The following is a 17,051-nucleotide window of genomic DNA, read 5'->3' on the forward strand; positions in this document are numbered from 1 at the left end:
TTTCTTAGAAAATGTCCTGCTGGTGCCACACCCCAAGGCTGTTGCAGGAGTTCAGATGACATGAGCCCTCAGCCTGATCCCCCAAAAGTGGCAGCATTGCTGGCAAAGGATTATCAGGAGTGGGAAAGAATGGGGTATGGCAATGATCCTAGCTTTCCTTGAGCCTAAATAGCCAGAGGGGGAGGGCTGTGTCAGCCACAGTCACATTCTTCTGGGGACTTTCCAAGTGCTTATTTTGGGTGGAGAGGGAGAGCACATTCTTCCGTTTCCTTGTCTGCCCTGTTTCAGCTCCTAACCAGCTGCTCTTGCATTCTCCTTTCTCCCCCCCCCTCAGCAATCCGAGAAGACGGCATGCCAGGAGGCAGGAACAAGAGCATTGGGCCTGTCCAGGTAAGCTATCTGTCTGGGTGTCTGAGTCCAGCTTTCCTCTGCTGGCCTGTTGTCTTTTCTCTGTCGCCTGGCTCCATCAGTGCTGTGGTCCTATTGATGCCACTGGCTTTTCAGAAGGCTTTCTGAAGCTGTTCTTTGATAACATTGTGCTCCCATTGCTAGATGTGTTGGGCAGAGCTGTAATTTGTGAGAGGGCGAAGCAGCATGCCTATTGTGCATAGGTTTCTCTTTCCTTACTTTCCTCCCACAGCTGTGGTTTCTGTTTATGTATCTTGGCTGGAAGGAAAGCCGTTTAGTGCTATTTTTTCTGAGTTTTACATCTGTAGAGCAAGGGTTTTTTTTGTCAGCCTCACACCTTTGGTAGTGTTTCAGCCCAGCTTCTGTGCATACGAAGCCATCCCAGCCCTGTCATGGATTTCTCTCAACTGGCTCTGCAAATCAGCTGACAATCCCTCCAGCACAGGAGCAGACCTTCCGTCCTTCATCAACCTATGAAAGCCCTTCAGTCCTTGTCATGCTCTCCGTAAATCTTTCCGTGATCACAGCACAATTTCTTAAGTTGTTACATGTGGGGAACCCAGTAAATGTCTTGCTGATTGATGGGCTGGCTTGTTGGGAGATGTCTTGTAAAATGCTGGGTAATTCAGTGCAATAGCTTCTGCCACACAAGTGAGAAATGATTGCCACTTTCCAGATGGCCACCAGAAGGGCTGCTTTGGAAGGTGGAGAGTGCTTTTGCTTTTGATTTTTAATGTGGTGGCAGAGTGGTCTTAAAGGATGAAGCTTTCTGGGGCCAGGAGTAGTGCCTCTTGAGAAGTTCAGGTCCTTTCTTTCACAAGTGATGCTTTAGCCTTCTTCCAGAGATGGAGACTTTTAACTTTGCACTAACAGGAATTCCTGAGGGATTAGTCAGCTGGTTACTGGGGGGGGGCACTGAGGAGCAGTCCTTCCTCTTAATTACACATAGGATAGGCTGCGAAGAAAGTCACAGGCTGAAACCTGACCCAAAGCAGAGCCGGTGGACAAAATTTGCTGGGTGGACTTCATTCTTTGGTGTTGTTAACTTCAGGATAGTAAACACAGTGCTGGGAAAGGAAGAGATACCAGGGTGGTTGAAGTCCTGTTGAAATTATATAGCTGCCTGTAGCAAGGAAGAAGAAGAAGAGTTGGTTTTTATATGCCGACTTTCTCTACCACTTAAGGGAGACTCAGACCAGCTTACAATCACATTCCCTTCCCCTCCCCACAACAGACACCCTGTGAGGTAGGTGGGGCCGAGAGAGCTCTACAGAGCTGTGACTTGCCCAAGGTCCCCCAGCTGGCTTCCTGTGTAGGAGCGGGGAAACAAATCCAGTTCACCAGATTAGCCTCCGCCGCTCATGCAGAGGAGTGGGGAATCAAACCCGGTTCTCCAGATGAGAGTCCACCGCTCCAAACCACCGCTCTTAACCACTACACCACGCTGGCTCTTGAGTGCTCCTGAGACTCTTCTGAGTGAGGCAGAAAATAATGCCACATACACAACTAGTTGCCCCTGGCAAGGGACCCTGTGAAGGTCCCATCTGCATCCATCCTTCTAGTTGCCCATACTAGTGTACTGTGGCTTGGTGGGAAGTTGTGTTCCCTGGCTTCCTTCCAGAGAAGTCTGTCCACTCTCATTGATAGCGGACACACTCTTGTCTCCTACCAAAGAAAAGGAGACAGGACATAAACAAGATGCTCTGGTAGAGGCGGGCAGGGGAGGTTTAGCCCTTCTGATGTTTGCAAGGCCAGTGGCTGGAATGAGCAGCCAGTAGAAGTCTCGTGATCAGCTGTAATTCTCTGCTGGGCTTTGTTTCAATCCTCCTTCAGCCCTGTGGAAGCCGAGGATGAACATGTCAAGCAAACAGAGGGAGAGTGTTTCTGTGTTGCTGTCCCTGGCCCAAACATCTGTGCATTTCCAAAAGCGTCTCTGCAAGGATAAGGCAGGAAAGTCACTTGTTTCAAAACCACATGGGATGTTTATGTCCTGAGCTTTTACTGTCAACAGCGAGAAATGCTAAGCAGTCCTCGTGCTTCCTGTCCTGGAAGCTTCTCCCCCACCTATCCCATCGTGTGGGAGCTGGTCATCAACTATTCTGTAGGGAAGGAAAGCTCCAAGTCTGGGCCCAGGTGAAATGAAGCCCTGAATTGTGCCCCTGGAGCTGCCTTGGAATGCTAGGAGGGTAGCCTTGTTCGCCTCGTGAAATGGTCGGTCCTTCTTAACTTCAGAAAACAGCAGCATTAATTGCAGTCTGTTTCTTTTCTCTCCAAAAGATATCTGAGGAAGAGATTGAGCGCATCATGTCTGGGCAAGAATTTGAAGGGGAAGCCAATATCTCTTGGAGCAACAACGGGGACAGTGACAACAGCTCTCCTGGCAACGGGGTGTCTGAGAGCAACCAGCCCTCCCCTGTCTCAACTCCATCTTCAAGGTGGGACTTCAGAGGGGGTAAAACATTCATGGCTTGGCTGGGTAGGGCAAAGCCATTTTTACTTGCATCTGCATATTATTTCTGCAAGGTCTCTTCTGCCGATTTGTCCTGTGCCTTCCCAAACGTAGGCAGCCTGCACCAGGTGCTCAGGATGGAAGAGTGTCTTTGAAATGGAAATTAATTCATAAGTACTGTGGGCTCGTGGACTTTGCAAGGATTTCCTGTGAAGTGGAGTCAGCCGGTCAGGCTTCTTCCCCTTTAGTCTCTCAAAGCTGCCTTGTATTTTCCAGTAGGTCTGTGGAGCTGAATGGATTCACTGCACTCAGGGATCAGTATATTGGGACGCCAGTGTCTGCACACTATCAGTACCTTCCGCACCTTCTGAGCTGCCCGGCTCACACTGCTCTGCTGCCCCCTCAGCCCCGAAGCCTTGACCCTCAGTCCCATGGCCTCCTCATCAGCCAGTTGGTGTCAGCAGAGGACCTGGAGCCCTTGGGCACCCCAATGCTGATTGAAGATGGGTGAGTGGCTCCCCCTTCCTTGCGAGGCTTGGCTTGCTTGCATAAGCTGTCTGGAGTTCTTTGAGACCCTTGGCTTGCAGCAAGCATACGGCAGCCTGTGCGACTTGTTTCTTTGTACAGATGAGCTGGGTGGCTGCCTGGTCCTTCCTCCTCTGTGGACAAGTGCTGGAGACCTTTTAGTTTCTGGATTTAAATGGCAGGCACTTGGTAGCTGGTCTGTGTTTACAATAACTCTGAGATTTCTTGGCACAAGCAAATGTTTCCGTGTTGGGCCCAGGAAGTGAAAACAAAATACAGAATGAGAAGCCGCCTTGGGTTGAGCTCAGAAGTGTTTGCGAGGGGCACGAAAGATTGCCATGCCTCTTTCCAGTGTTGGGTTGCCAAACCTGGTCAGTGGCCCAAAGCCAGCTGTGAAGTTCTCCCATCTCTCATGGTCAGGAGTGGGGCCTGACAGATGGGTCGGTCCCAGTTGTCACCACTGGGGGGTGCTGCCATCAACTGAAGCCCATTGGTCTCCATTGAACATCAGCTGCCTGTTTTGCTTTTTCTGCCACAGCTCCTCTTTTTTCTCTCTCCTGACTGCTCCTGCAGGTACAAGGTGACTCAGGCTGAGCTCTTTGCGCTGCTCTGTCGGCTGGCAGATGAGCTGCTGTTTCGGCAGATAGCCTGGATCAAGAAGCTGCCCTTCTTCTGTGAACTTTCCATCAAGGACTACACTTGCCTCTTGAGTTCCACATGGCAGGAGTTGATCCTACTCTCCTCCCTTACGGTTTACAGCAAGCAGATATTTGGGGACCTGGCAGATGTGACTTCCAAGTACTCTCCCTCGGATGATGAGCTGCACAGGTGAGGGTGGGGAGGCAGCTACAGCCTTGTGCAGGGTAACTGTTTGCTGACTCCGCAGCGAAGCTTAGGTTAATCACTCTATATTGGTCAGGAATCCCCAAGTGATGCCATAGTAAGACGCCTGAATGAAGGAAATAAGGCTTATTTCTACCATGCAGTTGCAACAGAGCTGGAATTGCTTGGGGAAGGTCACAGACACCCTGTTCTGTGGTGGCAGGGAGACGTTGTCATCAAGGCAGCCTCCTTCCTGGGGCTTGAGAGCCAGCATGGTGTAGTGGTTAAGAGTGGTGGTTTGGAGCAGTGGACTCTAATCTGGAGAGCTGGGTTTGATTGCCCACTCCTCCTCATGAGTGGCTCATGCTGTTCTGGTGAACTGGGTTAGTTTCCCCACTCCTACACATGAAGCCAGCTGGGTGACCTTGGGCTAGTCACAGAGCTCTCTCAGCTCCCAACTACCTCACAGGGTGTCTGTTGTGGGGAAGGGAAGGTGATTGTAAGCTGGTTTGATTCTTCCTTAAGTGGTAGAGAAAGTTAGCATATAAAAACCAACTCTTCTTCTTCATGCCTCCATGTCTCTAGCGCCATAGAAAGAGAGACCTTCCTTGAGCTTTGCTTGTAATGTTTCATACATGCATAAATATAAAACTGAAGACTGCAGAGTGCTTTGGATACATTCTTACATAGTAAAGGGAACCAGGATGATTAAACCCCGATTATAGACAGGGAGAGCGGAGGTGCTCAGGCTGAGAGGGGACGGCTTGCATAAGACCATCCACTGAATACTGGCAAAGCTGCAGCTCCCACTTACGGATCATGCTGCTCACCAGTGTACTTCCCCAGTGGAAGAGCACTGACTCCATTAGCTTAGGAGGAGTCTGGGAGCCTTCAGCCTTTCCTTTGAGGGAAAGGTGCTTCTTGTCTTTCCTTTGCTCTGTTTTTCATCCCATGGGGCTTCTGAAAGTCCCATCCCAGAGCCGTTTTGCCTCTAGTTCCAGAAGGAAGAGTTAGGAATTAACTTACTGCTAGCCCTGTTTTTCCATAGCAGGTGACTCCCAGGTCTGAGTTTTGGGCCTTGTGAGCAAAGGGGCACTTGTCACTTCCCAGAATGAAGGCTTAGATTGAGGAACTAAAAAATCCACTTGGTCCCGGGTTGTTTTCTACCGCTTAAATTTTGGATGGCCTGGCCTGACATCATGGTTAGCTGATGCTCCCAGTGACTCTGCTGGTAATCAATCATTTGGTAGGGGGAGGGGGTGTTTCTAAATGCCAAACTATCTTACTGGGATAGTTACTCCCAGTGGGAGTTGCCCCCCCCCCAATCATCTGGCACTTGATTCTCTCCAGTTTGATGTGCCATCCTGTCCTGCTGCCAAGGTCTCCTTATCAGCAACCAGGTCCTTTGTAAACCCACCTTTGCCCAGTGGTGTTGGGGGGAAGCCCATGTGATCTCTTAACTTGAGGCATGTGCTTTTGTCCCCTTCCCCACAGGTATGAGTTGAGAATATGTCAGTTGGGGCTAAGGTCATGATACGGGATGGATGAGGCAATCTAGAGATTTTCCATGTGAGCAGGCTCTGCCTGTCCCTTGTGTGCAGACGTATTCATTTTTTAGGTCTGCTGCTGTGACGCACGAGGCGTAATTCTCACACGCTCACACTTAGCTCTCTGTCCCTTCTCCCCTTCCTGGTATCCTTCTGAATCCTTGACCTGCAACACTTTCAGCTGCCTTGAAACTCCTACCCTCACTAAATCAAACCCTGTCTGTCTGTTCTCTCCCCCCCCCACTTGTGTCTCTATAATGCAGCACCAAATTTATAGCATCTTTTTCATCTAATCCACCTCTTATCGGGAGTTTCGTTATTCAATTCGATTGTTGCACCAGTCACAGCCTGGCTCTAATTAGCATTGCCATCTTCGGAGGTGGCTGAGCACACAGAAATGCAACCCACTTGGGCTGTTTCACATGTTATTTTTTTCCAACATGGGCTTCTGTACAGCGAAAGGAAACTGGCCTAGCTTTTGGAAGCACTGAGCTGCTGGCACTGTGCAATTAAAGCTGCACACAGAATGAAAGGCTTTTGGTGCTCATTAACTAATTCAGTAGTCCGATCTTGCACCTGCATGGTCTCCGCTTTCAGGGCGAGCATAAACAACCTTGGGCCACTCTGCTGAGATTAGCCATCAAGACAGAGTTCATCCTGCCCCAGATTGGTTTCCTGTGAGCTGACCTGAAAATCAAACAGCAGCTTTGCTTTCTCTTTACAGAAACTGAATCCCACCAAGTATTTTTGGTGTGTGCCAGAAGAAGGGTCCAGAACACTCAGGTCCTTATGCCTAGGGATGCTGGTGAAACACCTTGCTTGATTCCTCTCATGCCATCTTTGAGGAACACTGCCTGGCCTTAAACGGCAGGATATGAATTGAGAGAAAGCCAGTGAGGGAATGAATTCAGCATTGGCTTGAATTGGCCTTCTAAATAGATGGTTTGGGCCTGCTTGGTTGATCTTGTTAAGAACCACAGGTTCATAAGAAATTCTGAAGACACCTTTTGTTTCTCCAAATCTGATGGGAAGTTTCTGGATGGCATAGTCATCTCTGGGAGGCTTCTCCTTGGAGAAGAGCTCTAAGCTGTTAGGAAGTTCCCGACCTAGCCCCAACCTCAAAGCAAAACAACTTGTATATAAAAAATCATCAGTCCATTTAGTCTTGTCCCTATTAGTTCAAGGGGATGATGCTTGGCAAGAAGTTACTAATCTCAGGTTTACAGTTCAAGTTAGATCATGAATTGAGCACTGATCATAACAGTTGGTTACACTCCTGCCCTTCAAAGCAATCAGTGTGGCATCCATGGGATTCAAGGCAGTCCTTTATCCAGGTGTTGGCTGAGGACTCCCTAAATTAGCAATATTTAGTGAAGGCAGCTGCTTCCATTCTCGCCTTTTGGGGCTAGGGGTCAAACTGGCTTGCTTATTTAATTTAGACAATTACACCTCGTTTCTTTCCCAGTGGGGACCCAAAGTGACTTGCAACATTGCTCTCCCTGCCTGCATTTTTTCCTCCCAGAAACCCTGTGAGACGGGCTAGGTTGAGGGAGTGACTGGCCGAAAGTCACCCTGTGAGGGTCAATGGCAGATTCAAACCAGGGTCTCCTAGATTCTAATTTAACACTCTGACACCATGCTGGCACTGTAGCTTGATAGCCACACTTTGTATGCAGACGTTTGCATTTAACATCCAGATGGGATTAGACCTAAGAGCCCGTGCAACAGAGTGGTAAGCTGCAGTACTGCAGCCAAAGCTCTGCTCATGAGCTGAGTTGGATCCCGACGGAAGACGGTTTCAGGTAGCCGGCTCAAGGTTGACTTAGCCTTCCATCCTTCCAAGATCAGTAAAATGAGTACCTAGCTTGCTGGGGGTAAAGCATAGACGACTGGGGAAGGCAATGGCAAACCACCCCATAAACAGTCTGCCTAGTAAACGTAGTAATGTGACGTCACCCCATGGATCAGTAAAGACCCGGTGCTTGCACAGGGGACTCCCTTTACCTGTAGGATTACACCTGAATGTGGTTGAACTCTCATTTCTCTGTATGGTTTAGATATTCGGGTACTTTGGTGTGTCCCTCCAGGTTCTCACAGTCCCCGACATCTCCCCTTGTGGCAGCTGTCCTTTCCTTGCTGTGGCTCACTGCATGCAGGCTTGCATGTTGGGAAATGATGGGTGCACTGCATGGTCCTTTCTTTCCCTGTACAATGCTGAGCAGTCTCTCCCCTCCCGCATTTGGCTTCCTTACTGCATGCATCTCCATGGGATGTGGAGAAAGTAGGATGAAGACAGGGCCAAGGGGGGAGGTTGCTCACTTCACTGCCGCAGGTGTAAAAAGGATTCCAGCCTCCCCCCCCGCGATGCCCCCCTGTATTACCCATTCTTTCCCTGGGGCTGCCCTGGTATGGGGCACTATCCTCTTAGCTTTCAAAGTACCCACTTGCATAAGTTTTAACAACTGTCTCACACGAACGAGGAATTGCAGCTCTGCAAGCACACTAGTAAGAGTCCTTTGCAGGTGGTCTTTTGCTTTGGAATCTCTTTTGTTTTATTATTTATTAATTTATATCCGCCTTTCTCCCCAGTGGGAACCCAAAGCAGCTGACATCGCTCTCTTCTCCATTTTATCCTCACAACAACCCTGTGAGGTAGGTTAGGCTGAGCGTGTGTGACTGGCCCAAGGTCACCCAGCAAGCTTCCACAGCACTAGTGGGGATTTGAACCTGTGCTTCCCAGATCCTAGCCTAACACTTTAACCCCTACACCATGCTGCCTCTTGTTCTGGAGTTCATGCTAAAGGTGTCCTGGAGCTCGCTGACACAGGCCTCTCTTTTCTGTTCTATTCAGATTTAGCGAAGAGGGGATGGAGGTGATGGAGAGGCTTATCTACCTGTATCGCAAGTTCAGCCAGCTGAAAGTCAGCAATGAGGAGTATGCTTGTATGAAAGCCATTAATTTCCTCAATCAAGGTGAGTGCCGCTGCAAGGGGCTTTCCTTGCCAGTCCAAGTAAGAGTTGGTCCCTTTGTAGTCATCTCTGTTGCTCTTGGAGACCTCAAGGGAGTGGCATACAGCATGCTAGCCATGTATCTCTTTCCCTGGTAACAAAATTGGGGTTAGGAGCTGCCCAGGTGAGGTTTGTGGAGGAGGTGCATTCAGCAACCAGTTTAGAGCACATAAGATAAAGGGAGACATCCCCAGATAAAGGTAGCCAAAATGAGTCTGGTTTTTTTTTTTAAATTGTGACCTTTTTTAATTCTTCTCTTGCCTGAAAGGTAAGCCCAGGTGATTTTGCAGAGAAAGAACCAGGTTCTAAGCCTCTGGATTATCTTGCAGGCAGAGACTTGATGGGGCAAACAAACATTTCAGCATACATTACTGCATCAATTGGGAGCAGTGTGCATCTGGTCTGGCATTCTCTGCTCTCCCCGCCATACTCCTTCTGCCTTTATACTCACAGGGCCAATGGGGAGGGGACTCTTGCTTTATATGTGGTACAGTTTCTGGGGCTCCAGCAGCACCATGCTGTAGGACCATTTCTGCTTTAAGAAGATGAAGGGTTCCCACAAGAGACTTTACCCAGAAAAGTTTATACTTCCAGTGCCATTGGCCTTCACATTTCTATTTCATAGCAATCATGGCCAGATACTAATATGCCCTCTGGGATGGAATTTCATCTCAAATTAGTATCCTGCCAGAGGATCAACGCCCATCACACTAAACTGCTTGGAGCATAATCACGACCTTCGACAGACAGCAGTTTATTGCGGCGCGTCACGTTGCGGACCCTTCCCTCAAGGTCATGGCCTTGTCCATAGTCCTTCGGAGGAATGCTGACTTAACCAGTCCATCCTTCCGTATGACACTCAGTCGTGTATCTAGCACCTTGCCCTTGAGGGCACCTCCATTGCGTATTGGGAAACCACCCCTTCAGGGCACTTCGCTCTTCAGCGATTAAACGATGCCTTTCTTGATCGTCTCAAGAAGGATAACCGCTAAATCCTTGGGCATCGCCCCACTGTGCCAGCTTATAGCCAAAATACTTTGGCAACCAGTCTCAACCATCCCGCCTATACAGGTACCAAGATACCTTCCACCTCCATTCTCACTTCTGCCCAGCAGGATAGAGAGTTTTTGGGCACACCTAGACCCAGGAAGGGTCCTAGCCCATCTCTCAACCGCCCTACAAACCTAAGCAGGCGTAGCTAGATGCTCAAGTGCTTTTCACAGACCGGTTACCTGGTTGTTACAGTATATGATGTCCATCACTGATGGTAATTGGGTTCTCAAAATGATAAAGCATGGATGCTTTATTAAGCTCGAGACGCTGCTTCCCTACCTCTTTCCGGCTTGCACTACGTTGCCAACGCCCGCCCAACTCCTACAGGAGGTTCAGGGACTTGTAGAGAAAGGGACCACCCGGGAGGTCTCCTCTAAGGATTGGGGCTACGGGTACTATTCTCGTTTCTACCTAGTTGACAAAAAGAGGGGGAGCGCCTCTCTAGACCTGGGGAATTGACGATGCTGTCAAGATGCACAAATTAATATGTTGCTCATATGTTAAATACCCAAGGTCCTGCCACTCCCAGATGAGCAGATATGGTTTGCCGTTGGGCTTGAGTGATGCATATTGCACATTCCAATCCACAAAGACTGCGGTCTCTGTTGCGTTTTCTCTGCAATGGCAAGCACTATGGATATGCGGTTCGCCCTTGGTCGTGCTATGGCACCTCGCACCTTCATGAGTGCTTATCTGCAGGAGTTACACACCTGGCCCTGCAGGGATGTGTCATTCTCCATACTTAGACGTCTGGCCGATAGTCGGTTACTCAGAGCTTGCCTGTGCTAGTCAGGCAGAAGTTTTTATTTTCCGTCCTAACCGACCTGGGTCTCCTGTCTCCATTGACCTCTTCTAAGGCCATAGATTCATGGTACCCACCTGCAATTGGCCACAGCTAGAGCTTACCTTCTAATACAGGGAATACGCTGCATTTGAAAGCTAGTTAACCTGTTCTAGGAAAGGTTCCAAACGACCCCTACAATTCTCTACTTGAGACTCGTGACTTTTCCACTGCAGTTGTTGCCTTTGCTCCTCTGCGGATGTTCCCTTTGCACACTCGGTTTTCTGACAGCATTCCAGCTGAATATTGACCCTCAATACAAAAAGCTGTCTATCCCTACATCGGTTATTGCCTCTATGGTCTGATGGTCCTCTTGGCCGGTGTTGCCTTTCAAACACCTGCTCCACAGGCTCATTTGTTCCTGACACCTCCTTATCAGGATGAGGAGCTCATTGTAGGGCTCTTAAGGCCCATGGTGTATGGCCTGCTCAAGAGTACCCTGCACATTAACTTTCTTGAGCTTCATTCTATTAGGCTTGCTCTCTGTTCCTTTGCAGGAGTCCTCGAGGATCGACATGTTCAGGTCACAAAAGACAGCACCGCCCAGCACAAACAGGGCGGCACAAGGTCCATTTGCTGTGCACAGAAGCCATTCCAGTCTGGGACTGGCTATAACACATGGCTCCATTGTCACTGCCATTCACATCGCAGGCACGAGTAACATTCTAGTAGACTTCGTAAGTTATCATCCTGACGATTGTCACAAACTCACTGTAGACTCACGTTGTCTCTGTTATCTCTTCCTAATCTGGGGCACCCCGCAAATGTATCTCTTGTGACTCAGCACAATTCAGCGTGTCCTCAGTTGTGCTCCAGAGCGGGGGAGAGCCCAGGCTCCATGGGGGAAGCATTCCAAATGACTTGGTCAATCCCCCCCTTCCCCTTGCTGGTCAAGGTTCTGGCCAAGATCTGGACAGACAGGACAAGTGGCATCCTGGTGGCACCATCCGGCCCAGGAGATCTCAGTTCACGATTCTAATGCCCAGACTCAAGGTAGTACTGTTCCTCCTCAAGATATTTCTCACATTCCTTCCAGAATCAAGCTGGCAGCATGGAAAATTCTATGTAATCTATGGTCAGATAGGGTGGCTCAGGTGCTGCTGCACCCCATTAAGTTGTTCACGAGACGTTTTTCTTGATGCCAAGTGGAAACGTTTTTCCCTGTGAGCTGCTGACAATGGTTTGTCCGGAGCTGCTTCTCTCCTGTTGTCAATTTTTGACTACCTCATATGTTTAACGATGCTGGACTGTTCAATCCCTCGACTAATGTTCGGCCCTTCACGCTGAGTTGGACTCTCTTTTCTGTGTTTTTTTTCACACCCAGATTCACAGAAGTTTTTTTACGGGGACATATTAACCTCTATCCCCGGGTATCTCCACCTGTTCCTCAGGGGAGCTTTCCCTTCATATCCCAACTCAGGAAACACCGTTTGAGCCTTTGGCCAACGGGGGTCTCTCTTTGCTATCTTATGAGACTGCCTGTCTGGTCACAATCACCTCGGCCAGTTGTGTCAGATTTAACAGCTCTTTGTCGTTCCTCACCGTTTACTAAGTTTCACGCTGATTAAGTGGTGTTGAAACCCGAGCTTTCGTTCTACACAAGGTATCATTTTACCTGTGTTATTGCCGATCCCTTCTTCCGATGCGGAGAGGGCTCTATATATATGGAGGGCCCTCCCTTCTTATTACAAAAAACCTTGTTTGCAGGGAAAACATTAATATGTTATTGCTGTAGCGACCACCGTAAGGGTCACCGAGCCTCCCAGCAGACCCTGTCCAGGTGGATTACCTCAGCCATTAGACTGTCTTATGAGAGAGCATACGTGGATTTCCCAGACATGATCAAGGCGCACTCCACAAGAACTTACGCTGCCTCCGTCGCCTTTTCGTCTAAAATCGACCTCCGAGACATCTTCCGAGAGGCGACATCGTCAACCCCTTCTACTTTCATGAAGCACTATGCGGTCGACATGGATTCATCTAGAGAGGTGGCAGTGGGACGTGACGTCTTGCAGTCATTGTTTCGGTGACTGTCCCACACCCACCATCCGGGCAACCAAGCTTGCTACTCTCCCAATGTGGGACTGCATAGAAGCCACACAGATGAAAACAGAGTTTCACTTACCTGTAACTGTTGTTCATCTGGTGGATCTTCTATGCAGTAACACATCCCTCCCTCCTTCCCCGCTGTGGGACCTCTCCGCAATACACGTGGTTGGTTCCGTGGCGGCAGGTTGGAGAACTGGAGGGGAGAGTGCTCCCTCCCCCTGGGTCATGTGACCGTTAGGAAGGCTACATGCCCTGAGGGGAGGGGGAGCACTCTCACTTTCGATTTTGCTAGAAGCTGACGAATCTTATCCGTGGCTGGCCTGCGCCTGCGCAGTCCCAATGTGTTACTGCATAGAAGATCCACCAGATGAACAACAGTTACAGGTAAGTGAAACTCTTGTTTTCTTGTACGCTTCTGTTCTTTGGTTTTGGTAGTTTTCATGGTATGTTTTTATTTATTTGCCTGACTTACAAACACCAGCATCATGGTTCCCTCTCCTTTGTCCTACTCTAACCCTGCAGTCAGAGCTCCATAGCAACAAACCTGGTCTAGAAAGCAAAAGGTGGCTGCTGTGTTTGGAGGCTGACTTTATGCCTCTTGCCCCTAGCTGGTCAAGCTAAATTTCAGGAGAGCAGATCAGAACTGGCACTACTGTCAGCTAGAAAATGGTCCACTACAGCAGTGGCAGAGGAGAGGGACTGAAAAATCAAAACAAAAGGGCAGGTAAAACACTGCTGATGTTAATATATAACAGAATTGCCATATTTAAAACGAGTAATGACCTGTTTTGAGCATTTCCTTCTTCTGGTATTGATAGCATCACTCCAGTATGTTCAGGCTTCCAGACCACCATAAACAGGCAGAAGTGCTTTAAGGGACAGTTTAAAATGTTTACAGCCATAAAATTCTATATATTTATATCAATCCACTTAATACTGACATTGGAAGATGGCGGGAAGAAAACCTGACTCTTGTGGATTTGAGGAAGTGTACCTAAAACCTAATACCCTGGGGCAAAGATTTTTCAGAAACCATGGTATCTCAGAGTGGGCTCAGTTACTGGAAAAGATTTCCACCAGTTTGAAAACAATGCCTGAGCCTTGTCAGACAAGGATTGTAGAAGAAAAAGAAGAATTTAAACTAACCAGTGTGGGGCGCCTGAGAGCATTTCCTCTGCTGTCCCTCAGATCAATCTTGTGCTTCTGTCTCCGTTCAGATTTATGCAGAACTATTATAAATTGGCTGCTTCCCAAACAGATCTGATACTGAAACATAGGAAAGCTCCTGTATCAGCCATGTCCCAGACAAAAAATAATTTGTTGTCTCTGTGGTCCCCCCCCCCAACTCACCTGAGCTGCATGAATGGAATAAGGCTCAGGGCTGCAGGCTTCAACCAGGCAATAACTGGTGTCTCTTGAACTGCTCCTTCCAAAGTCTCTCACTCAGCTGGCAGATGTTTCTTCTAGAGGTTTGTTGGCCTTGGAAGTTATCTGTTTACTAACTAGCAGAGTTGAGCCTAAGCACTCGGAGCAGTTCTGAAGTCCTTTACTGCTGTCACTTGCACTTACTGGTATCCTGGTTCCTAATGTTACCCAGCTAGGATGAAGGCCAACTTCCCTACTCATGTCACTCTTCTCCACCTAGATATCAGAGGCCTGACAAACGCATCCCAGTTGGAGCAGCTGAACAAAAGATATTGGTATGTCTGCCAGGATTTTATGGAGTTCAAGTACCCGCATCAGCCGAACCGCTTCCCAGATCTGATGATGTGTCTGCCAGAGATACGCTACATTGCAGGTAAGTCTCAGTCTTTCATCACCAAAAAGAGAAAGCCAAAAGAGCACACTGACTCTCCACCACCCCACCACCACCTTTCCAGCTGCAAGGAGCTGCCCACCATTTTGGCTTTTGTGTGGGGGGCAAAGTGGTGTGGCATACTTGACCATCCCTGCCCCTTTTGTCTTAAGAAAGCGGGGGAGGGTCCTTGTCTGCTTTTAGGTGTTGCTAACCGGGCAATGCATTTCCTGGCAGAAGTGGGCCCATCCCTGCAGTCGCAGTTAATAGAAGTGGGCTGGTGTCAAAAAGGGTGGCTGGCAATCCGTAACCTTGGCTGTGAGGTAACTCATTTGGGTTCTTGCCTTGACAGGGAAAATGGTGAACGTCCCGCTGGAGCAGCTGCCCCTCCTGTTTAAGGCTGTTCTGCATTCCTGCAAGGCCAGCATGAGCAAAGAGTGAGCTCTCATTGCACCCCCACCCACCCATCCCTTAACTCTGGTGCCTCCGGCAAGGGGAAAGAGGAGGAGCCCACGGCCCAGGCAGTTGGGAATGGCCGTGGCAGGGCAATGGGTAGCCTTGCCATCGTAGCAAGAATCTTTTTTTAAACCTTGTTTCCTATAATATTTATTTCACGACAGAGTTGAATGTATGATCTTCAACACAGCGTGTTTCTCTCGCAGTTTACAGAATGTGAAGATGTTTGTTGCAGTGTTTTAGGGTTAGATCTTTTGTACTGGGGGGAGGGTGGGCTGGGGTCGATGACTAAGACTACCTCAAGGAGAAGGTGCTGTTCAGGAGCTGCTCTTTCCGTGGGCCACACCCAAAGCAATCATCCCATCAGGCAACCTGTTGTCTTCCGCAGCCAGGATCTGTTCTGCCCTAGAGAAATGCCAAGCTAAAGGGTGGGTATGGCTGGCCATTTCCAGCCACTCCCCATTTCCTTTGCTGCAATATATAGGCCATAGAACCTCCCTGGGTGGCCCTTCAAGTATCTTCCCCCACACACTCACCCTCTCTTCCTCTGTGGTTTGCAGTCCCTGCAGGTACCTGGCAGCTGTGTTTCCGTTACTGCATATGGGAGTGATTGCAAGAAGGAAACATGGCAGCTGGAACAAAAGGTGGTAGGTTATAAGGTATACTCACCTGCCTTTCAGTTTGCCGAACATGTTGAAAGGGCTACGCCAGGCATGCACGCATTAAGAAGCTTGAGGCAAATTGCTTTAACTGCAAAAGCCTTTCTCTTCCACCACCAAATTTCAAAGCTGCAGAGTCCTCCAGGTGTCACTCCAGACCCCAGACCCTTTTGCAAGCTGATGCTTGGCACATCTCTAGGGTTGAATCAGATGCAGGTTGGTGTGGGAATGCAGATGGACGAGGCATGCTGAAAAGTGAGCCTGCCTTGGGCCTCACAAAATGCCTCCTCCATCTTTGGCTTTGGGGCACTGGCCCATAGGATGAAGCCTGACTTGGCTACACCAAGGAAAAGCTCACTTTGTTGATCTTCCCTCTCAATGGTTTTGCTGCTGATGCTGCTGATTACCAGCAAAGTGAAAAACGGGTAACGGCTGCTGCTGGGACCAGATTTGTTGCTTCGTGAACCTTCAGACTGGAGTCACGATCCCTTTGCTTTTTTCCTGTTGGTCCAAATAGCATTTTTCTCAGGAAGGCCTTCTGTTTGACACAGTATACCTCAAAGGGCAGTGGGAAGATTAGAACATTTTCTCTGTGTGTCTGCCTGCCTGCCTGCCTGCCTGCCAGAACATGGTTGTATTTTAATTTTGTTTTTTTATTTTTGCAAAGAGCTTTCCACAATATGACTAGTTATCCTTTGGCTTGCTTGTGTTCATCAGGGGATACTTATATTGCACAAACAGAAGCTCGACCCTCACTGCTGAAGGTTTTTCTCGCCAGTTTTAATAAGGGTTGTTTTTGAAACCAACAGATGGGTGGCCACGTGTTTGTCAGAAGCTCCCCCCTCCCCGCCATCTTTCTCCTGCCTCCAAACATATTTCAAAGGTGGGTTGACTTAGGAGGAGCACATCATGCTAGTCTGCCTTTAGTAGTTGGAGCTGTTTGTGTGGGAGGGGGGGAGGTTGCTGGCCATTGTCTCCGCTCCTTCTTTTCAGCATTAGCAGCAGCCTCCGCTGACAAAGACTGTTTATGTCTGGGAGCAGAAAAGCCAAGCTGAATCCACAACACGAGCCAGAGGCTAATGTAGCAAGCCAGAAGGTAACTTGTTGGGCTGTCATTAATGCCTCCTGCAACCAAGTCTGCTAACGACTTGGGAGTTTGAAACAGGGTAAAGTGAATGTAATGCATTGCGGACTCAGGTATTATGTGAAGAAAATAGGACTGTAGCTAGAGGCGTAGAGACCGTAGGTCACTCACTAGATGGATTTGTGAATTTGGTTTGAAGGACACCCTACAAAGGTTGGAATTTTTTTTTGTACTATTCTTCGCTCAACAGTCATTTTGCAAAGGGACCATATAATTTTGTTCTTAATGCTTGCGCGGGGGGAGGGGCACAGTAGAAGATCAGGCATCCATTATCTTTGGCTTTCCCTCTTGGGC

At 48.8% G+C, this 17,051-nt stretch overlaps 1 protein-coding gene across 3 annotated transcripts in view; it reads left to right on the top strand.

The window, feature by feature from the left end:
* The window catches only part of NR6A1 (nuclear receptor subfamily 6 group A member 1), a 97,276-nt gene extending 81,802 nt beyond the window's left edge, over positions 1-15,474 (top strand). For 2 of the 3 annotated variants that reach the window (XM_056860382.1, XM_056860381.1), the window contains exons 3-9: positions 335-390; positions 2,686-2,843; positions 3,134-3,364; positions 3,956-4,210; positions 8,603-8,724; positions 14,349-14,501; positions 14,851-15,474. In XM_056860382.1, coding sequence (XP_056716360.1) covers positions 335-390; positions 2,686-2,843; positions 3,134-3,364; positions 3,956-4,210; positions 8,603-8,724; positions 14,349-14,501; positions 14,851-14,939 — 1,064 coding nt within the window. In that variant the 3' untranslated portion in view covers positions 14,940-15,474. The remainder of the gene's footprint in view (positions 1-334; positions 391-2,685; positions 2,844-3,133; positions 3,365-3,955; positions 4,211-8,602; positions 8,725-14,348; positions 14,502-14,850) is intronic. The other variant, XM_056860380.1, reaches the window with a different exon arrangement.
* The last annotated feature ends 1,577 nt before the right edge of the window (positions 15,475-17,051 follow it).

The sequence above is a fragment of the Euleptes europaea genome, chromosome 14 (genome assembly GCF_029931775.1).
Source record: "Euleptes europaea isolate rEulEur1 chromosome 14, rEulEur1.hap1, whole genome shotgun sequence".
Lineage (NCBI taxonomy): Eukaryota > Metazoa > Chordata > Lepidosauria > Squamata > Sphaerodactylidae > Euleptes > Euleptes europaea.